This window comes from Oncorhynchus kisutch, linkage group LG27 (genome assembly GCF_002021735.2).
Source record: "Oncorhynchus kisutch isolate 150728-3 linkage group LG27, Okis_V2, whole genome shotgun sequence".
NCBI classification, from domain to species: domain Eukaryota; kingdom Metazoa; phylum Chordata; class Actinopteri; order Salmoniformes; family Salmonidae; genus Oncorhynchus; species Oncorhynchus kisutch.
Window position 1 is genome coordinate 1,012,044 of NC_034200.2, and position 23,232 is coordinate 1,035,275.

General features: G+C 41.1%; 1 protein-coding gene across 1 annotated transcript in view; it reads left to right on the forward strand.

The window, feature by feature from the left end:
- Window positions 1-12,143: 12,143 nt before the first annotated feature.
- Window positions 12,144-23,232, forward strand: part of LOC109879269 (solute carrier family 26 member 6) — a 34,102-nt gene continuing 23,013 nt past the window's right edge. The window contains exons 1-6 of the mRNA XM_020471445.2: window positions 12,144-12,628; window positions 19,889-20,028; window positions 20,743-20,853; window positions 20,997-21,337; window positions 21,456-21,608; window positions 22,188-22,270. Of these exons, the coding sequence (XP_020327034.1) occupies window positions 12,489-12,628; window positions 19,889-20,028; window positions 20,743-20,853; window positions 20,997-21,337; window positions 21,456-21,608; window positions 22,188-22,270 (968 nt within the window). The 5' untranslated portion in view covers window positions 12,144-12,488. The remainder of the gene's footprint in view (window positions 12,629-19,888; window positions 20,029-20,742; window positions 20,854-20,996; window positions 21,338-21,455; window positions 21,609-22,187; window positions 22,271-23,232) is intronic.

Consider the following 23,232-nt stretch of genomic DNA (forward strand, 5'->3'; position numbering starts at 1 on the left):
GATGGCCCGTAGCACCAAGATGGATACTCTTTCTGAAATATGGGAGTGGTTAGAACATGGGTGCCTATGGTGTAATACTGGATGGCCCGTAGCACCAAGCGGGATACTCTTTCTGAAATATGGGTGTGGTTAGAACATGGGTGCCTATGGTGTAATACTACCACTCGATGGCCCGTAGCACCAAGTGGGATACTCTTTCTGAAATATGGGAGTGGTTAGAACATGGGTGCCTATGGTGTAATACTACCACTGGATGGCCCGTAGCACCAAGCGGGATACTCTTTCTGAAATATGGGAGTGGTTAGAACATGGGTGCCTATGGTGTAATACTGGATGGCCCGTAGCACCAAGCGGGATACTCTTTCTGAAATATGGGAGTGGTTAGAACATGGGTGCCTAATGGTGTAATACTACCACTGGATGGCCCGTAGCACCAAGCGGGATACTCTTTCTGAAATATGGGAGTGGTTAGAACATGGGTGCCTATGGTGTAATACTGGATGGCCCGTAGCACCAAGCGGGATACTCTTTCTGAAATATGGGAGTGGTTAGAACATGGGTGCCTATGGTGTAATACTGGATGGCCCGTAGCACCAAGCGGGATACTCTTTCTGAAATATGGGAGTGGTTAGAACATGGGTGCCTATGGTGTAATACTGGATGGCCCGTAGCACCAAGCAGCCTCCAGTATTTATGCTGCAGTAGTTTATGTGTCGGGGGGCTGGGGTCAGTTTGTTATATCTGGAGTACTTCTCCTGTCCTATTCGGTGTCCTGTGTGAATCTAAGTGTGCGTTCTCTAATTCTCTCCTTCTCTCTTTCTTTCTCTCTCTCGGAGGACCTGAGCCCTAGGACCATGCCCCAGGACTACCTGACATGATGACTCCTTGCTGTCCCCAGTCCACCTGGCCATGCTGCTGTTCCAGTTTCAACTGACCTGAGCCCTAGGACCATGCCCCAGGACTACCTGACATGATGACTCCTTGCTGTCCCCAGTCTACCTGGCCATGCTGCTGCTCCAGTTTCAACTTCCACCTGACTGTGCTGCTGCTCTAGTTTCAACTGTTCTGCCTTATTATTATTCGACCATGCTGGTCATTTATGAACATTGAACATCTTGACCATGTTCTGTTATAATCTCCACCCGGCACAGCCAGAAGAGGACTGGCCACCCCACATAGCCTGGTTCCTCTCTAGGTTTCTTCCTAGGTATTGGCCTTTCTAGGGAGTTTTTCCTAGCCACTGTGCTTCTCCACCTGCATTGCTTGCTGTTTGGGGTTTTAGGCTGGGTTTCTGTACAGCACTTTGAGATATCAGCTGATGTACGAAGGGCTATATAAATAAATTTGATTTGATTTGATTTGATTTGATTTGATACTCTTTCTGAAATATGGGAGTGGTTAGAACATGGGTGCCTATGGTGTAATACTGGATGGCCCGTAGCACCAAGCGGGATACTCTTTCTGAAATATGGGAGTGGTTAGAACATGGGTGCCTATGGTGTAATACTGGATGGCCCGTAGCACCAAGCGGGATACTCTTTCTGAAATATGGGAGTGGTTAGAACGTGGGTGCCTATGGTGTAATACTGGATGGCCCGTAGCACCAAGCGGGATACTCTTTCTGAAATATGGGAGTGGTTAGAACATGGGTGCCTATGGTGTAATACTACCACTGGATGGCCCGTAGCACCAAGCGGGATACTCTTTCTGAAATATGGGAGTGGTTAGAACATGGGTGCCTATGGTGTAATACTACCACTGGATGGCCCGTAGCACCAAGCGGGATACTCTTTCTGAAATATGGGAGTGGTTAGAACATGGGTGCCTATGGTGTAATACTACCACTGGATGGCCCGTAGAACCAAGCGGGATACTCTTTCTGAAATATGGGAGTGGTTAGAACATGGGTGCCTATGGTGTAATACTGGATGGCCCGTAGCACCAAGCGGGATACTCTTTCTGAAATATGGGAGTGGTTAGAACATGGGTGCCTATGGTGTAATACTGGATGGCCCGTAGCACCAAGCGGGATACTCTTTCTGAAATATGGGAGTGGTTAGAACATGGGTGCCTATGGCGTAATACTACCACTGGATGGCCCGTAGCACCAAGCGGGATACTCTTTCTGAAATATGGGAGTCTATGGCGTAATACTACCACTGGATGGCCCGTAGCACCAAGCGGGATACTCTTTCTGAAATATGGGAGTGGTTAGAACATGGGTGCCTATGGTGTAATACTACCACTGGATGGCCCGTAGCACCAAGCGGGATACTCTTTCTGAAATATGGGAGTGGTTAGAACATGGGTGCCTATGGTGTAATACTACCACTCGATGGCCCGTAGCACCAAGCGGGATACTCTTTCTGAAATATGGGAGTGGTTAGAACATGGGTGCCTAATGGTGTAATACTACCACTGGATGGCCCGTAGCACCAAGCGGGATACTCTTTCTGAAATATGGGAGTGGTTAGAACATGGGTGCCTATGGTGTAATACTACCACTGGATGGCCCGTAGCACCAAGCGGGATACTCTTTCTGAAATGTATCAGGGACCAATACATCAATCGGCTGTGAACATGTATTCTCAGTTCAAGACGATGTGGTGGGGAAAGGGAATGTTGAGAACATTTCGGGACTGGGTTAAAAGATGTGTGATATGTGCCCAACACAATACTGCACCTACAATGTCTACTCCTACCCGATAGCAACCCCTGCTGGAATGGACCTTTTACGGCCACTCCCTGGAAGCAGGGGGAAGACTCTTGGTGGTGGTGGACAGAAGTATTTGCAACTTCTTAGCACAAACTTTAAGGGACGTGGTACCTAGATGGGGCTTATTCTGCACACTTGACACAAGGGACACATTTCACCTCTAAAGTGCTATAGGCTATAGTGCTATAGGCTGTGTGTAAGGCTTTGGGAATCGAACATGCCATTCCATATAGGCCGCATGTGGCAGGTATAACAGAGCGTCAGAATCGTTCTATTAAGGAGAAATTGGCAAAAACGTTGCGCACTGAAGGGAAACACTGGGTGTCAAATATACCTATGGTACTGATGTCAATGAGGGTGTCAACTAACGCCACCACAGGACTCATGCCACATGAAGTGGTAACGGGGAGACTGATGAGAGTACCGGGAGTTGTTACTCACATTAGTGATCTGGCAATAACATGTAATACTTGTGTTATCACTCTCTTAGGAACCCGAAGGAAGAAAATTAGAAAGTCAAATGCTCCAGCTGAAATGGAGAAAGTCGAATGCTCCAGCTGAAAAGCAGAAAGTCGAATGCTCCAGCTGAAAAGCAGAAAGTCGAATGCTCCAGCTGAAAAGGAGAAAGTCGAATGCTCCAGCTGAAAAGCAGAAAGTCGAATGCTCCAGCTGAAAAGCAGAAAGTCGAATGCTCCAGCTGAAAAGCAGAAAGTCGAATGCTCCAGCTGAAAAGGAGAAAGTCGAATGCTCCAGCTGAAATGGAGAAAGTCGAATGCTCCAGCTGAAAAGGAGAAAGTCGAATGCTCCAGCTGAAATGGAGAAAGTCAAATGCTCCAGCTGAAATGGAGAAAGTCGAATGCTCCAGCTGAAATGGAGAAAGTCGAATGCTCCAGCTGAAATGGAGAAAGTCGAATGCTCCAGCTGAAATGTCATTATCAGTTGTACGACGAGAGGGGGGACTAAGAGTGTGCATAGTGTGATTATAGATCAGAGGCCATAAGTCTCGGAGGTGTAAACATACAAATCAACTGAGAATGTTAATCATGTTTTATTTTCTGTTCATAATAAGTAAGAAAAAAATTGGTATAATGTATGGAATTACTATTCAAAATGGAGTGACTGTTTTATTCTAGTTTGAATTACTTGCTATAATAGAAGTTAATTATTACATGTATAAGTAATAGGGGTATGGATGTTACTGAGTGAGGAAAAAGGCTCTCACTTGGTTGCGGTCACTGGTAAGGTTGGACAGCCGTGGATTAGGGAGGAGTGAGAAATGTGGGCCGAGGTCAGGTCAGATGAAGTGCGAAGGAACAGTTTTATTACACACATCACGTAATGCTGTTGGGGCTAAGGGGCAGCATTTTCACTTTTGGATGTAAGGCATGCCCATAGTAAACTGCCTCCTACTCTTTCCCAGGTGGGAATATATGAATATTATTATTACCGGTGGATAGAAAACACTCTGAAGTTTCATTTAAAAAATCGGACACGATGGGTAGATGAACAAGACGTTTATCTTTCATTTGCTGTATTGGACTTGTTAATGTGTGAAAGTTAAATATTTCTAAAGAATATTTTTTGAATTTCCCGCACCACCTTTTCAGCTGAATGGGAGGGGGTGTGCCCTTTGGCCTCCTAGCCACAACAACAGAGATGCATCGGCTCTCTAGATGTACAAGGAGGGTATAAATACTTCTGCTTGTCAAAATGTGGCTTTCTTTTTCAGCTTTGACCCATTGGGTGAATAAACTTGGTTTAAGCTTTGACTAGTTGTCCATTAGTGATTAGGAAAATGAAAACATTACCCTGCCAACTATTAATCCGAATTAAAAAATATCACCACACCAGTCCACTATTTTAACGCTATCTAATCCTACACCAGGCTGACGAGAAGGTCAGTAAAATCTCGTAAGCTGCCACCACATATTTTTTCTGTGATTTACGTTCCATTTCTGCTGTTGATAACCATGTCTATGAATGCTGAAAAGCCAACCTTACTGAAGCACATATTATTCCAATCACTCTCTATTTTCCTTGGCCTTCTCACAGGGCTCCTCTCAGGATTCCTCGCCCTGTACTAATCTTCCTCTACTACTCTCTCCATTGCCTCAGCATATGACACCTTCTGTACTACTCTGATCCTGGCAACCTCAACCTGTGTTTCCCTTACCGGACACTTCTGATATCAGCACCATGGGTACAACTACAGTTAAAACGTTTTTCCACCGATACTACACTATGCTTTGTCTCATGCCCTCCTGCACACTACTCACACCTAGGAACCTCCCTCCTTCACACTGCTGCTACATGACCATAAGCTTGGCACCTAAAACACCATAATGGATTTGGGTCAATAGCTCTCATGGGATAACTGACTTTCTCGGGTAAAGACTCTGCATCAAAACTCAGCAGGACAGACAGTGTCTTCTCTGTTTCACCGTGCTCTCCACCGGGTCTGCATCGCACCAAACGGCAGGCGTCACATACTCCAGCTATCTTCAATTTGTGTTGATCTTCCTCAACACTTAATGTCACCCTAATCCAGAGAGCAAAGCAAGTAACAGTTCTTGTCCCTAGATGCGTGGTTTGGTAAATTACAATTATTTTGAACACGAATGTATCCTTAACAAAAACAATATTTTCATTTGCTATGACTGTGATGTGTTTATTTTTATCAACCTTGGTTGAATGCACTGACTGACTGTAAATTGCTAAGGACAAGAGCGGCCACTAAATTACCTAAATGTAAAAAGGAGAACTTTCAAAGAACACGTCGCTGCATGGGTAATATGCTGTAAATTACATTACAGCAACATTTTTGGTACTGTAAAATGGATTACAGTAGCTCTACTCTACAATAAATTACACATTTCTGCCAGGAAATTTTCAGTGTACCAAAATCAATGTTTTTACGTACTACGACCCTCAATTTGATCCAGATACCACCCCCTACCACCAATTACTACACAAACAAACTCATGCACTCATACAAGAATACTCAGAGACATTCACAAACACATTGAAACGAGATTGGCATTCATAAAACCTTTGAAACCATTCGAAAACACAGGAATGTGATTTTAAAAATAGAATAGAAAACACATTTACTTAGGCCGGGAATCAATCCGATAAATTGTTCAAAGGTTAACGTATTACCTTTTCCCGTTTATTATTATGTTATCTGGTGGTTAGCAAACTTTTTTGATTAATAACGTCAACCAATCATGTAATAGAATATTAATAACGTCAACCAATCATGTAATAGAATACTAAAATCTATGTTTTTATGTATTATGTCCCAAAAGTGTAGAACCCATCAATCTGGCACGCCAGGCAGGCCAAATACTATTGAACCAAGATCTGGAATGCACCAGGACAATTGGTGTCATATTAAAATGTTGAGTAACCTTGCTGGAAACCTTTCATTAGCTACTCAAGCTAACATCTTGGCTTAAGCTCAGCAGAGTCTATCAAAGTATTTTAGTGCGCAGAATTAACCTCGTCAGTAACACAAAACTATCTAATTCAATCCAACCAGATATTTCTACTACAAAATAACTTGTAATACTGTGATGAAAACAGGCCTTTTGTGTAGTTTACATGTGGTATGAGGGTTATCATGAATGATGCAGTATTAAAACATTTAATAAAGGTCTAATGAATGCATTATGGTGTACCCCCTTTTGTGTAGTTTACATGTGGTATGAGGGTTATCATGAATGATGCAGTATTAAAACATTTAATAAAGGTCTAATGAATGCATTATGGTGTACCCCCTTTTGTGTAGTTTACATGTGGTATGAGGGTTATCATGAATGATGCAGTATTAAAACATTTAATAAAGGTCTAATGAATGCATTATGGTGTACCCCCTTTTGTGTAGTTTACATGTGGTATGAGGGTTATCATGAATGATGCAGTATTAAAACATTTAATAAAGGTCTAATGAATGCATTATGGTGTACCCCCTTTTGTGTAGTTTACATGTGGTATGAGGGTTATCATGAATGATGCAGTATGAAAACATTTAATAAAGGTCTAATGAATGCATTATGGTGTACCCCCTTTTGTGTTGCCAAAATACACATAGTGTACTGCTATATACCCACATATACAGGGTGTGCATGTGTATAATGGAAACATGTATTTTTGTTGTCACCATGCCCAACCCCATGACACACCAAACACAATAATACAGTTTTCACATACAATCACTTCCTGGAAATGTGTTTGAACGTACCAGTAGCAGAACAACCATGATCAAATAACATTTGAAAACATTTTTTTCCCCACTTTAGTGTCTGTACTGAGTGTATTTAAACTTGGGATATCCCTTTTCAGCAGGAAGGGTAAATACTTTAGTGTCTGTACTGAGTGTATTTAAACTTGGGATATCCCTTTTCAGCAGGAAGGGTAAATACTTTAGTGTCTGTACTGAGTGTATTTAAACTTGGGATATCCCTTTTCAGCAGGAAGGGTAAATACAAATTGTTGTAGTATGTCTTTAAATTCATTTGCATAATGACTGGAAATGATCTAAAATTTGTACCTGGATTGCATATCTTAGATCCACTTTTGCTAAACTTTGAATACCAAATTAATTGTAAAGTGTTTTGTTCACAGAACATTAACACTTTGTTTTCATTAGAAGAGGTTGTGTTCACTGTTTCTGGAAATCAGTAAATACTACTACACAAGATTGTGAATGGCTTCATCAGTAGTCAATCAGGTATAATATAGGGAAAGATCTAGGCAACGGGGACTTTCGATTTCTATTATGTTTTTACAACACTGTGGACATGCAGAGATACATATAATGAAGTTGGATTATTTCTTTGGGTTACTCCTAAATGTGTCTGATCTTAATTAGAGCCAGTTTCACACAGCAGGAAAATATTCCTGCAGCAACAAGAAATGTGAATTAAAATTAATGAAAGGTTTGTGGTCATACACACATCCTTAAAAACATACTGTAGGTGCTGGGCTAATAAAGAATTCTAGTGTAGAACAAGAAGGATGTATGTATGAGTGGTTGAGGGGTTGATACACTGTTAAAGCTCCCAATTCACCACTTTATTGACCATGCTTTGATCCGAAACGAAGATCGGTTTCGGATGAAAACGTCAATAAAGCGGTGCATTGGGAGCTTTAGCAGTGTGTGGGCTTTCTTGTTCTATACGATTAAAAGTAATGAACATTTTTGAGGGGTTGATACATTTTTTGTTAGGGCATGTCAAGTCTGACATTTTAAAGTGGGAATGAAATTTTAGATGTGTTTGCATTTCAAATTCATGTAGGAAGAGAATGATCAAATTAAGATAGGGCATCTGTAAGTCATCATCTTCAACATTGTGGCCTTCCATTACAAAGCTTTGCTTTGGTGTGGTTGAGGCCGATACATTCATATCTGTTGTGTTCCTCCGCTGTATTCACCATTCCTTATTTGTATTGGGGATTGTGTTTATGCTTGTGTGTTTAGAAACCTTTTTGGATACCTAAATAGGTTAAAGTAGCAGGCCAGTAACTGGAAGGTTGCCGGTTTGAATCCAAGGACTGACAGGAATAATCTGCCAGGTGTGAGCAAATACTAATATACAATACATGATTACAAGAGAATGCCACCATCCTGCGATGTCAATGAGAACCTATGGCCATGAATACACATTAGATATGGCAAAATGTATAGAATTGCAAGAAAGTAAGCATTAAACCTGCAACATTCTGTCCACCAACAACAGGTGTGTGGACAGTTTGTGTCATGAACAGTGCTTGTGCCCATAGAAATAGACGTGGCGTGTGCAGATGTTCCCCAATGCTGGAAGGGGTGCCCCGAATGAAACAGTTTGCTGTAGCATGTTACACCCAAAGGAACATTTTGAAACACGTATCAACCATGTTTTACTATTGGATTAACTGGTCGTTACCTAAATGTAGAATATATGATTATGTTGTGTTCATACCGTCCCTAGGAGGGTTGAGTCACTGATGTGATCTTCCTGTCTGGGCGCCACACCCTTGTGTTGTGCCATGGCAGAGATCTTTGTGGGCTATACTCGGCCTTGTCTCAGGATGGTAAGTTGGTGGTTGAAGATATCCCTCTAGTGGTGTGGGGGATGTGCTTTGACAAAGTGGGTGGGGTTATATCCTTCCTGTTTGGCCCTTTCCGGGGGTGTCATCGGATGGGGCCACAGTGTCTCCTGACCCCTCCTGTCTCAGCCTCCAGTATTTATGCTGCAGTAGTTCATGTGTCGGGGGGATAGGGTCAGTTTGTTATATCTGGAGTACTTCTCCTGTCCTATCCGGTGTCCTGTGTGAATTTAAGTATGCTCTCTCTAATTCTCTCTTTCTTTCTCTCTCTCTGAAGACCTGAGCCCTAGGACCATGCCCCAGGACTACCTGGCATGATGACTCCTTGCTGTCCACCTGGCCGTGCTGCTGCTCCAGTTTCAACTGTTCTGCCTGTGATTATTATTATTTGACCATGCTGGTCATTTATGAACATTTTCTACATCTTGGCCATGTTCTGTTATAATCTCCACCCGGCACAGCCAGAAGAGGACTGGCCACCCCACATAGCCTGGTTCCTCTCTAGGTTTCTTCCTAGGTTTTGGCCTTTCTAGGGAGTTTTTCCTAGCCACCGTGCTTCTACACCTGCATTGCTTGCTGGCTGGGTTTCTGTACAGCACTTTGAGATATCAGCTGATGTACGAAGGGCTGTATAAATACATTTGATATTCAGTTTTCAGTGCTTTCTTTGATTAAAGTTATGGACACTTACCACGCTGCATCTTGGTCTGATCCTTACTCCTCTTCAGACGAAGAGGAGATCTGCCATTACAGAAAAACCCACCAACCAAGGACCAAGCAGCACACACCGTGCGTTTCTATGACTGTGCATGTGTGTAGCCTACATTTCAATGAGTGCTTGTGAATTTCTTGCTTTATTTGTGCATGAGTATGCTTTGTCGTGTCTTTGGCAACATTAAAGGTGAAGAATGTTATTTTATCAAATCAATTCTCTGTAATTATTACGGGATTAAACTACTTGTGCAACTTTAATTAACTAGGAAGTCGGGGCACCATGGAAAATAAAAAAATTATACCAAATTATACTTTTCCGAATATAACTCTTCAGATATTTTAATATCTGATCAATTAGTCTTCTATTAATGAACTGCATAAACAAACAGTAGATATTGGTTACTAACAATGGTAGGCAAGATTCCCTAGTGGGCTAAACCGATATGACGGCTTGGTGGACAAAGGGAAGGGGGTGTGGACTGAGAAAGAGAGGGAAAGACAAAATGGATTCATTACACTGAGATGCTAATCCTTCGCACATGAATGGCCGCTCATTAGAGAATAATTGCAAGTACATATTGAAGGTGTGTCATTGTTGTCTTCTCTTTTGGAATCCGGTCCGTCTGCTGGAGAGTTCATACGAGTCTCTCTCTCTCTTTCTGTTTCCCTGGAGATCAGTATTTTATGGTTTGAATGGATACTTCAGAGTACCATTCAGAAATGTTCATCCCAGGTTTACCAAATATCTATCTGCAGACTAGTAATTAGTATCTAATATTTGCTCTTATTCTGTAGGGATCAATAGTCTCAGAGTTTAACGATTTCCAGCCGTGTAGCCAATGCTCAGCGTAGTATGGTTTTCTAGTCTTGGTACTCAAACCTGTGCCACCTCAGCATGCATGGTTTTAACTATTCGCAATCACAGCTCACTCTGTGGGTTTGCTTAGCCTGAAGGGGCTTTTATTCGTAACAGTAGAAGAGGCCGGTTCCATGACGCCAGATCATGTCTGTGTTCACAGGGGCATGGCCGCTGACTAATTAAACTTTACAGGGAATACAGTTCTCAAAAAATTAAAGTGTAACATCACATCATTTTAGAAATAGTTTCATCTTAACTCATTCATTTTATACAAGAATTAGACGCAAACACCATTATTGAGAAATATACACATTCCGAGATATAGTCATGTGTGTTTCCTGTCCTTTGTGAGGTCACCAAATGAAACGCACTCAACAAAGCTGTCCCTTAAGTGTCCACGGACCCTTCCCACATTCTCACAAGTGGACATATAGTTTCATTTTCCCATTTTGGGGATTTAGGAGTTCGGCCATGTGAAATCCTTTGTTCACTTTGTGGTCTCTCTCTGCATGAAAAGGGGGAGAGAGTCTCCGCCAGGAATTTACGACCTGAGATAACACAACCTGGGTGAAGGAGAGAGTGAGAGAGGGGGAAGCCACGATCTACACCCAGAAAGGGCCACGTCATGACAGCTTGTTGGTGGTGTTATGTTTATCAAACTGAGGGAAATACTACATAAAAACATCGATTTTGGTATTTTATTACACCGGTTGAAGTTATTACATTATTCATCAAACCAGTTGTTACTTAATAACTACTGGTTGATGTAAAAAGTTGTTAAATTAACCTTTCAACATTTTATTACATTAACCAGTTTTATTATTAGAGAGAATACAGTAGGCGGGACATGTCACACGTGTGATTTATGGTCTGGAAGTTACGCCCATATAAGTACATCCTGTCTGGAAGTTCTCACGGTATGAGTGAGTGCTTATGCCCATATAAGTACATCCTGTCAGGAAATTCTCATTTATCCAGATAGTGCAACTGTTTCTTTGAAGTAAAGCTGTCATGATGATTGACGTGTAAGGACCTCATTGAACTGGGGAATGTGTTTGAACATTTCAAAGACTATGGCCCCCCCTATTGAAGTGAACTTAGGGCTGGGGTATTGAGGCAGCCTCAGTATAAGTAAGCGCTGTCAACACTACAAGCGACCTCGATAAACCACTAAACAAGAAATTAAAATAAACCAAACATGTCTCTTATTGTAGGTGTACTTTGTGCCTCGTGTCAAGAACACAATGACAAAAACATCAATAATGGTTGATGTAATAACTTATAAATTTTTTTTTACATTAGCCGGCAAGTTATTACATTAACCAGTTTAATTATCAACAAAATTGAAAAACATTTAGAAAAGTTATTACATTAACTGTTAATCATTAGATCACCCTGACATAAAATGTGTAGTGTATTTGAGGTTGAAAAATTATTCTTGAAGTTTGTAATTTTCAGACTTGATTTTCCCTTCCCGAAAAATGTATCAACACATTTATTGCAATCCACATAATAATTCACATTTCCTGTTGCTGCAGGATTATTTTCCTGTCTTAAAGTAAGATCCCATACTGTAACTAACTGCAATGTTGTTGATCCATCCTCTGTTTTCAGTAATCACAGTGGTAAATCCCAGCAACAAATAAATGTGTATTTGGGTTTTTCTATAACCAGCTAATTTTCTTGGGAACAGTAATATTTAGACAACATGATGCCATGTGTGTTGTTTGTACATAAACAGCCACTCCTTTCCCTTTTTACAATATATCACTCCTGAAGATATTTTAACCACAAATCTCAATGTCCTTATCCGAGACCGAATCAGTCAGCCAAGTCTCTGTTCGAACCAGAATATTAGGGATTGTGTCCTGCACCCAGGTATGAGGAAGGTCCAACTGAGATACAAACAAAGACACAGCCAGGAGTACACTCAGAGTAGCTTTTTTGTACCTCTTATCAGGGTGTTTGACAGTTTGTTGATAATTGTGAGACCTCTGTTGTTTTGGAACAAGACTCTGTACACTGTTTCAGACTAGAAGGACAGACAAAGAGACATCGACATAGACAGAAAGAAAAGAGAGAGACACACAAAGCAATAAACACACAGCCATGGGAGTTGAGGAGCAGAGGGCTGGGGAGTTTTACGTGGAGAGGGATGTTATGAACGAGCTTTGTTTGGACAAGTTGGCCAGAAGACGGACTCACTCCACCAGACCTCTCCTGAAGGAACGGGTGAAAGATTCCCTCAGGTAAGATAGTAACATCCCATTGGGCACAGACGGATTGAATCAACGTTGTTTCAATGTAATTTGTCAACCTATTGTGATGTGGAATTTAGTAAAATACATTGGATTTGCAAAAGTCATCAATGTAGACTGATTTAGAGAGTGAAATTTCAACAACGGGATTATGTCATGGTAACCAATTTTCAACATAGACAAACCTTGCATAAATGTGTCTCCACTTAAAAACTCTACATTCACTACTGCAATCGGAGTCATTTCAAAGAGCAAATGAAAAGTAAATATACTTTATCAATTATATATCATCAGTCATGCTTATTAGGCCTATGTCTTCAATAGCTATCATTTGAATTCAACCCAGGATTCAACAAAAAAAATTAAAATAGGCCTTCAAGCTTTTGTTGATTTCACATTTATTCTTCAAGTTAATAATTAATATGTTCAAATCAAATCAAAGTTTATTTGTCATGTGTAGGTAGACCTTACAGTGAAATGCTTACTTACAGGCTCTAACCAATAGTGGCAAAAAAGGTATTAGGTGAACAATAGGTGGGTAAAGAAATAAAACAACAGTAAAAAGACAGGCTATGAATGTAGCGAGGCTACATACAGACACCGGTTAGTCAGGCTGATTGAGGTAGTATGTACATGTAGATATGGTTAAAGGGACGATGCATATATGATGAACAGAGAGCAGCAGTAGCATAAAGGAGGGGTTGGCGGCACAATGCAGATAGCCCGTTAGTCAGGATAGCCAATGTGCTGAGGCACTGGTTGGTCGGCCCGATTGAGGTAGTATGCAAGGTGCTATATATGGTACAGTATGTAATGTAAGATATGTTAACATTATTAAAGTGGCAATGTTTAAAGTGACTAGTGATCCATTTATTAAAGTGGCCAGTGATTTGAGTCTCTATGTAGGCAGCAGCCTTTCTGAGTTAGTGATTGCTGTTTAGCAGTCTGATGGCCTTGAGATAGAAGTTGTTTTTCAGTCTCTCGGTCCCAGCTTTAATGCCCCTGTACTGACCTCGCCTTCTGGATGGTAGCAGGGTGAACAGGCAGTGGCTCGGGTGGTTGTTGTCCTTCATGATCTTTTTGGCCTGTGACATCGGGTGCTGTAGGTGTCTTGGAGGGCAGGTAGTCTGCCCAAAGTGATGTGTTGTGCAGACCGCACCACCCTCTGGAGAGGGGGGTGCAGTTGCCGTATGCTCTAGATTGTGCATCAGTAAAATTTTGTCAGGGTTTTAGATAACAAGACAAATTTCTTTAGCTTCCTGAGGTTGAAGAGGCACTGTTGTTATCAGGTGCCTTTTACCTAGGAGTGGCTTCCGTCTGGCCACTCTACCATAAAGGCCCGATTGTGCTGCAGAGATAGTTGTTCTCCCATCTCCACAGAGGAACTTTCGAGCTCTGTCAGAGTGACCATTGGAATACTTGGTCAAGGGCCCTGACCAAGGCCCTTCTCCCCTGATTGGCCAGGAGGCCAGCTCTATGAAGAGTCTTGGTGGTTCCAAACATCTTCCATTTAAGAATGATGGAGGCCACTGTGTTCTTAGGGACCTTCAATGCTGCATAATTTTTTTGGTACCCTTCCCCAGATCTGTGCCTCGACACAATCCTATCTCGGAGTTATACGGTCAATTGCTTCGACCTCATGGCTTGGTTTTTGCTCTGACATGCACTGTCAACTGTGGGACCTTATATAGACAGATGTGTGCCTTTCCAAGTCATGTCCAATCAATTGAATTCACCACTCCATTAAAGTTGTACAAACATCTCAAGGATGATCAATGGAAACAGGATGTATCTTAGATGAATCTCATGGCAAAGGGTCGAAATACTTAAGTAAATCAATTTGCAAAATTTGTAAAAACCTGTTTTCGCTTTGTCATTATTGGGTATTGCGTGTAGATTGATGAGGAAAAATACATAATTTAATATATTTTAAAATAAGGCTGTGACGTATCAAAATGTGAAAAAAGTCAAGGGGTCTGAATACCTTTTATATACTGAACAAAAATATAAATGCAACATGCAACAATTTCAAGATTTTACTGAGTTACAGTTTAAATAAAATAATTTGGCCCTAATCTATGGGTGCAGGTGCAGCCACCCACTTGGGAGCCAGACTCAGTCAATTAGAATGAGTTTTTCCCCTACAAAAGGGCTTTATTACATACAAAAAAACTCCTCCGTTTCATCAGCTGTCCTGGTGGCTGGTCTCAGACGATCCTTCAGGTAACGAAGCCGGATGTGGAGGTCCTGGGCTGTCATGGTTACATGTGGTCTGCGGTTTTTAGCCTGGTTGGACGTATTGCCAAATTCTCTTAAACGACGTTGGAGGCAGCTTATTGTAGAGAAATGAACATTACATTCTCTGACATCAGCTCTGTTGGACATTCCTGCAGTGAACATGCCATTTACACGCTCCCTCAAAACTTGAGACATCTGTGCAATTGTGTTGTGTGACAAAATTGCACATGTTAGAGTATCTTTGTATTGTCCTCAGCACCTGTGTAATGATCATGATGTTTGTCCAGCTTCTTGAAATGCCACACCTGTCAGGTGGATGGATTATCTTGGCAGAGGATACAATTCTCACTAACAGGGATGTAAACAAATTTGTGCACAACAACGCATTTTATTGCGTATCTAACATTTCTGGGATCTTTTATTTCAAATCATGAAACATGGGAAGAACACTTTACATGTTGAGTTAATCTTTTTGTATGCTGTACCAGTCCAAAGATTGGACAAATCTACTCATTCATGGGTTTTTCTTAATTTTTACTATTGTCTACATTGTAGAATAATAGTAAACTATAAAATAACACATATGGAATCATGTAGTAACCTAAAAAGTGTTACACAAATTCAAGTGTATTGAATATTTGAGATTCTTCAAAGAAACCACCATTTGATTGATGACAGCTTTGCACACTCTTGGCATTCTCTCAACCAGATACCTGAAATGCTTACTTACAGTACATGCCCTTAACGAGCAATGCAGTTTTAAGAAAAATATGAGGATCGGACCCTTTTTTTCAAATTTTCGCATAAAGTGTCAGATCCAAATAAAACTGGTCCTGAAGCAAGGATATGCATATTATTGATTCAATTTGAAAGGAAAAACTTTGAAGTTTGTGGAAATGTGAAATTAATGTAGCTCAAACACGTTAGAGCTGGTAAAAGATAATAAAAAGAGAAACATGAGGGTTTTTCTCATCTTTGAAATGCAAGAAAAAGGTCACAATGTATTATTCCAGATTAGGCGCAATTTCACTGTAAAGCTACTTCAAATTGGAGAGTGCAGTTAAATTAACAAGAATGTAAGCTTTCTGCCCATATCAGATGTGTCTATCTCCTGGAAAATGTTGTTGTTACTTACACTATCTATCTTACTATTGTAACAGTATTTATTCAACCTTAAAATTAGACATCCATGGACAGATTTGTCTTGAAGTTTACTGTAAATATAAATGTCCTCCTATGTAATCTTAGAAAGCGTGCATGTTCAAGAGAGCATGCAAAGGTTGCAGGTCTGTGGAGATCACATTTGCCTTACTAATCTGCACAGATCTTTGTTGTGCTTTAAAAGCGCAGTGACACATTGGGAATTTATCAAACTTTTGGCTGGTTTGGGTATTGAACAAAAATATAAGCGCAACATGTAAGGTGTTTCATGAGCTAAAATAAAACATTGCAGAAATGTTCCAAAACCACAAAAAGCATATTTTTCCAAAAATGTTGCACAAAATTGTTTACATTGCTGTTAGTGAGCATTTGTCCTTGGCCAAAATAATCCATCCACCTAACAGGTGTGGCATATCAAGAAGCTGATTTAACAGCATGTTCATCACATAGGTGCACCTTATGCTGGGGACAAGAAAAGGCCACTCTAAAATGTCCAGTTTTGTCCCACAACACAACGTTTTGATGGAGCAATTGGCATGTTGCCAGAGATTTTTATGTTGATTTCTCTACTATAAGCCACCTCCAATGTCGTTTTAGAGAATTTGGCTGTACATTCAATATTCAACAGCAGACAACGTGTAACCACGCCAGCCCAGCACCTCCTAATCCGGCTTCTTTACCTGAAGGATCGTCTGAGACCAACCACCCAGACAGCTGATGAAACTGTGGGTTTGCATAACCAAAGAATTTCTGTCTCAGGGAAGCTCATCGTCCTCACCAAGGTCTTGACCTGACTGCAGTTCGGCGTCGTAACTGATGGCCACTGGCACACTGGAGAGGTGTGCTCTTCATGGATGGACGAGTGTATAGAGTGGGATAACATTCCACAGGCAACAATCAACAGCCTGATAACTCTATGCAAAGGAGTTATGTCATTGCTGCATGAGCACGTGGGCATCATTTGAAAGCTTATTCTATTGCGGATGGCTAGCTAACTTCTAAAATACAATCTTACAGTAGTAGGCTTTCAAAGGGCAATTCAGAGAAACAGATTGTAATTTTTGTGCACATAGAATGGAGTCATGAGAGCATTCAAGTGACGTTTTCCGCTTATTCACAATAAGACAAACACATGCCCATTCGGTTCAGGACAACCCAGTGTATAAGATCTTTGCAACTGTGGATTAAGCATAAAAATCAAATGTTGATACTGTAAATTATATGGGAATGTGATGTAGACATTTGCACTCATGGGTGTGTGGTTTGATTGTATGACATCAACACGGTCTTAATTAGAATCCTCAATGTCTCATCTTTTATAACACCGACTCTTCTCAATGTACAGCATTTCCCTTACCCAGACAACAACAAATGTGCAAAAGTAGCCCAATTAGTGGGAGGAATAGGGCCATCTTCTTGTTGCAAGGTGCTCAAGTTTATAACAGCTGTCAGTCAAAAGTCATACAGACCTGTGAGGTGGAGAACTTGAATTCCTACGTCATGCATAGGATGTTACTGTACAGCTACTGCGTCCCAACTTAGGCACTAATCAATTAAAAAATGTGCATTTTTCAACCCGAATACAGGATGACAGGGAATGTGAATGGAAAGGGCTACGTTATGTAAATCTTTATTGGTTTTAGTTAAAAAAAGTATACACAGTATAAAAAGCTGTATGCAAGCAATCTAACACAGTTCAGACACAGAACTTATGGTGAGTCAAACTGAATTAAAATTAAGAGCGGGTTTGCATGTTTGAGAGTTTTTGTTGGTGTACTGATTGGTTTCATACAACCGCTCTCAACACTGCAGACTTCCTCGTTGGTTTGGGGTATGTCGATACAGGCATAACATCAACTTCTTTAGTGTTTATTGCACTAAAAAGGCAAAGAAAGATGATTCACACACCATGCAGAAGTTAAATCTGTAATATGTAACATTTCGGGCAACTTGACCAAATCACATAGAAACCTGAGTTATAGATCTGTCTTTCATGTTGAACACAAGCCTAATCTGCGGTCGATCTATTCTATGTGCACTATTTCTATGCTTCCCGCTCTTAAGTTTTGTTTTGACGTCTTTTACTTTCAGTTTTGTACAGGAGCTTCAAACAGCTGAAAATATAATATTTGGGGTTATTGAAAAGGAATATCACAGCAGTTTAGATGATTCTCAACACTATACATGGTTCATTGTGCCGCAAACTATTCAAATTTTAGTAACCAGGGAAATGGCAGAGCGATTTCTGCAAATTGCACCTTTCATGTGTCTCGGTTAACGTAGTGTGTCTTCAGATTTCATAACTTTCACTAAGGAATCACGAAGAGTCTCCTCATACCTAAAATAAATTATAAGAATGTTAGAAATGGCGATATTACTGTGCAACATACACATTCTATTTTCTCCTGAAATTGCTAAACAATTCGTATGTTGAGAAATCCGAGGACATGATTGTGGCTGTATCGCATGAGTGAAAACCAAGTCTGTTCTCAGGCCAGGTCTGCCAGTTTTGACTAGCAGAAGTGACTTTTTGTTTGGAAAACTAACGCTGCAGGTTAGAATAATTAACGTGGTTGGTTAGGAGAATTATATTCAGGTTAGTAAAAGTTAACCCCGGTTAGGGTTAGCTAAAATGCTAAAATTGTCCCAGACGCAACTTGAACATATCTAGCTAAACCAGGCCTGCTGCGAGAACAGCCTTGGTTTCCACTAATGCGATGCTTCCGTTGTGGTAGCAAAGCAAACTTTATTTAGAATTGTAAGACAGAAATCTAAAGTGGTGCTTTTCCTTCAGCAAGCACACCTAATAAGACTATGTAAGAAATCGAGCGTGTTCTTGCCTTCATCAAGCACACTAATAAACACAGTTACATTAGTTGAAGATAGTAAATAGCCCAAAGTTACTGTAATAGTCTCGTCTACCAGCCGGCTCTTCCTGTATCAAGACGTCTGGTTTTACAATGCCTCGGAACGGGACTTGACCAGGAGTCTATGGCAGAAGCTGCAAAAACAGTTGCTGGTTTTAAATGGCTGATCTCTAAGTTCATCACCATGTAGCTCAACCCATAGAACACGTATCAACTAGGCGGATGGTCGGGGGGCCGGAACATAATTACAAGTCAATTTGACCGCAAGAATCACAAACAGATATAATATTTGACTGAAGCGTAATCATTTCTAAACGATCATGTCACTCTATTATGAGTGGGAATACTTGAACAGATTTCAAAAATGTAAATCACTGGAGCTGATTTCCTGGTGTTTTTATAGTCTTTTGTGTCTAATGACATAAGACAAATAAAACCACTCGTGGGCCAAATTTGTCCAGCTGGCCACCAGTTGGGGAACGCTGCCTTACAACCTCCCCCGTACATTGTGGACTTCAAACCGCGAGCAGCGCAAGTGATTTATACAAAATATGAGTGTACACATCTTAATAGTTTGATATGCTCAATCTCAGAATCAATTGTGCTTCCCCAAAATAATATGGTCAAAGTGATAGAACATTTATTTTAATTGTAGAATTTCACCTTTTTTCAAAATCCTATGTAGGCTTACTCCCTTTCCCGCCTCAATTGTAACTACAGCCCTATGGCACAGTGTTACCAGGCCACTATAGGAGCTGAAACCTGGTCCTGAATTGCCATCGTGTACTGGCTAATGTTCCAGCCTAGCTGTAAGACTCCTGGTTAGTTTAATTAGAAGTGTAAGAGATGGAATGGAACAAAACCCTGCACTCACTGTGGCACTCAAGGAGCTGAGTTGCCTGCATGCCCTATTCAACACAGCAGAAACACATCCGTATAATAAAAATGTATTTTTCTTTTCTCCAACTCTTCCCCCTGGTCGCAGGTGTTCAGTGCCCAAGCTGAAGCGTTCTGTGCTGAGCTTTATACCTATCCTGTCATGGCTACCTCGTTACTCAGTGAGACAAGACGCACTGGGAGACCTCATATCTGGCATAAGCGTTGGCGTCATGCACCTGCCTATGGGTCTGTACCACCTCTACTGTTTGAACAGACATACAGGGCCCAATCCTAACTTGAAATCAACAACACATGGTGGGAAAAGTACTAAATAGTCGTACCTGACCAAAATGTATAGAAAATGACTCAAGTGAAAGTTAACCAGTTACTTGAGTAAAAGTCTAAACTATTTATTTTAAAATGTATTTACTGTAAGTTGAAAAGTACCAATTGTTTTCTTGAGTGTAAGTAAAGTTAAATGCTTATATTAAGCCAACCAGACAGCAGCATAAAAAAACAACAATCTGACATAATTTACAAATGAAGCATTTGTATTTAGTGAGTTCACCAGATCTGAGGTAGTAGGGATGTTATCTTGATAAGTGAATATATTGGACAGTTCATGTCCTGCTAAGCATTCAAAATGTTACCAGTTTTTTGGGGGGTGAATGTAAATGTTTAAAAAGTACATTATTTTCTTTAGGAATGTAGTTGAGTAAAAGTTGTGACAAATAGAAATATTAAAGTACAGATAGGCCTAATCATATGAATTACTTAAGTGGTACTTTACACCACTGCATGTAACCACATGTAAATCTTTCATTGATACCAAAGCCTGAGGTAAGTGAAAGCTTGATTTACACAAGTTAGTGTTGCATCTCTTTGGGCTGAGAATACTATATGATAACTATCTATTTTGTGAAGTCTATGAACACTGACATTTCTTTAATGTTTCCCCAGGTTTGGCCTATGCTCTGCTGGCCTCTGTGCCCCCAGTGTTTGGCCTCTACACTTCCTTCTACCCTGTACTCATGTACTGCATCTTTGGCACCTCCAGACACATCTCCATAGGCAAGACAGAGTGTGGAAGGGGGGAAGGAGAGAGAATTTGAAAGTTGTTTGGTCAAAGGAATATGGAATAATTTGGTTAAAGGAATATGCTAATGAATTCCCTACCATGATTTTGTGTGTGTAATGTGTGTGTGTTCTCTCAGGCACATTTGCTGTGACCAGCATCATGATAGGCACCACGACAGAGAGGCTGGCCCCAAACAGTAACTTCATGACTCTAAATGGAACCAATGGGACTCATGTTCTAGATGTAGTAGCCCGCGATGCCATCAGAGTACAGATAGCAGCCAGCACCACTTTTCTGAGTGGGATCTTTCTGTTTCTGCTGGGCATGATTCGGTTTGGTTTTGTGGTGACGTTCCTGTCAGATCCCCTGGTACGTGGTTACATGACAGGAGCAGGTATACAGGTGGTACTTTCCCAATTCCCAAGCCTCTTTGGGATCAGCGTTGGACGCTTCTCCGGACCGCTGTCTCAGGTCTATGTGAGTGCACACAACACATCCACACACACAAACAGATGATTCACACGTACAACAGTTGTAAATGTTTTCCAACTGCTGCATGTATGCAGAAACTCTCTCTCTGTCTCTCTCTCTCCAGCTCCTAATAGATATCTGTAGACATCTGCCAGAGACTAACATTGCGGCCGTGGTGGTAACTCTAGTGGCCTTGGCGGTCCTCATAGTGGTCAAAGAACTCAACATTTACTATGAGAAGAAAATGCCTGTGCCCGTTCCAATAGAACTCATAACGGTAAGTCCTCTACACCAGGGTTAACCAAACTCGGTTATTTGAGTCAGCTGTGTAGTGCTAGGGAAAAACCAAACATGGACCAAGTTTGGGAAACCCTGCTCTACATCTAACACCTCTGTGTGTTTCTGTTTATTTGTCATACAATCATCCTCAAGTCTTTTGCTCCTCATTCCTCTCTTTTGGTCTCTTGAACGACACGTCTAGTGAAAACCACTAGAGGGCAACCTGTCACCTTGGCTGATAGGAGAGTAAGGCCAGAAAGTGGTTCATCCTATTTTCAGTTTAATTTTCCATATTTGCACATAATTTTGTAATTTCACCAAGAGAAGTGTATGTGTCTCTCTGTGTGCATGTGCCCAGTTCATCACATTGATCCAATAAAATATGGTAAAATGATTAGTTGTGTGAAATAAGCGGCCTGTTTTTGTGCATGGATTGCGAACACAGCAAAGCTTCTGAACACAGCAAAGCCACACAGGTTCTGAAATAATGATTTACTCACAAATTCACAACAGGACAGGTGATGTTGTGTTTTTGTGACCATGGTAACTTATGTGTGTCCACTTATGTGTGTTACAGATCATAGTAGCAACACTTATCTCTTACTACTGCAATCTGCACAGCCTATACAAAGTGGCCGTCATCGGACAGATCCCCAAAGGGTGAGTGTTTATGCGTTAGTGTTTGTGGGTGGGTAGTAGATGTCTAAGATCAGTTGAGTCCACAGGAGAAGAGGAGAGGGGGGGAAGGTGATATGGTGTAGTTCATTGGGAAAGAGTCATCCTATTCACCTTGTTCTGGAACGTCACAGTGATCATGGCAATTGTGTTTCTATTTCCGGCAACATTTGTGCGACGCTAGAGCATGCAAAGTGGTACTTTTAGTTGAGAGCTTGATAGTTTTACACTGACAGAATCGCACAACATCCTAAAATTTATCAACATCACAAGCATTATATGTTCAGTACTAGACTGTCTCAATAATTGGATGAAGAGGCAATTTTTAGAACACCAACCTCTACGTCGATCTGAATGTACCTGTGGAGCCCCATGCGACCTGCATCCATCTCCTAAAGACGCAGAGTCTTTGCGGCTCTGGCTCAAAGCGTTGAACCTAAAGAAATCACCAAAATGTCCCTTTGTGTGCTCCTACAAGAAGCCTACAGTGGAGCATCCTTACCACCAAAAATGGCTTGGCTACGATGCTCCACTGATGAAGAAGCATCGGGTGTTGGTCAGGCAGTTATCAGTGATAGGTAAGCCAAACGCTTGATCAGTTTGCCTGTGTCACACCCTGACCTTAGTTTTCTTTGTTAGGTCAGGGTGTGACATGGGTGATGTATATGTTTATGGGGGTGTTACCTATCTAGGTGTTTTTATAAGTCTATGGTTGCCTAGATTGGTTCTTAATTAGAGGCAGCTGTCTATCGTTGTCTCTGATTGGGAACCATATTTAGGCAGCCATATTTTGTGGGTGATTGTACCTGTTTCAGTGTGCCAGTGTTCACGTTACGGGACTGTATCGTCTTCGTTCATTGTTTAAGTATTCCCATTAAATATGGATTATATTCACGCTGCATCTGGGTCCTCCTCTCTTTCACCCGAAGACAGTCGTTACAGCCTGC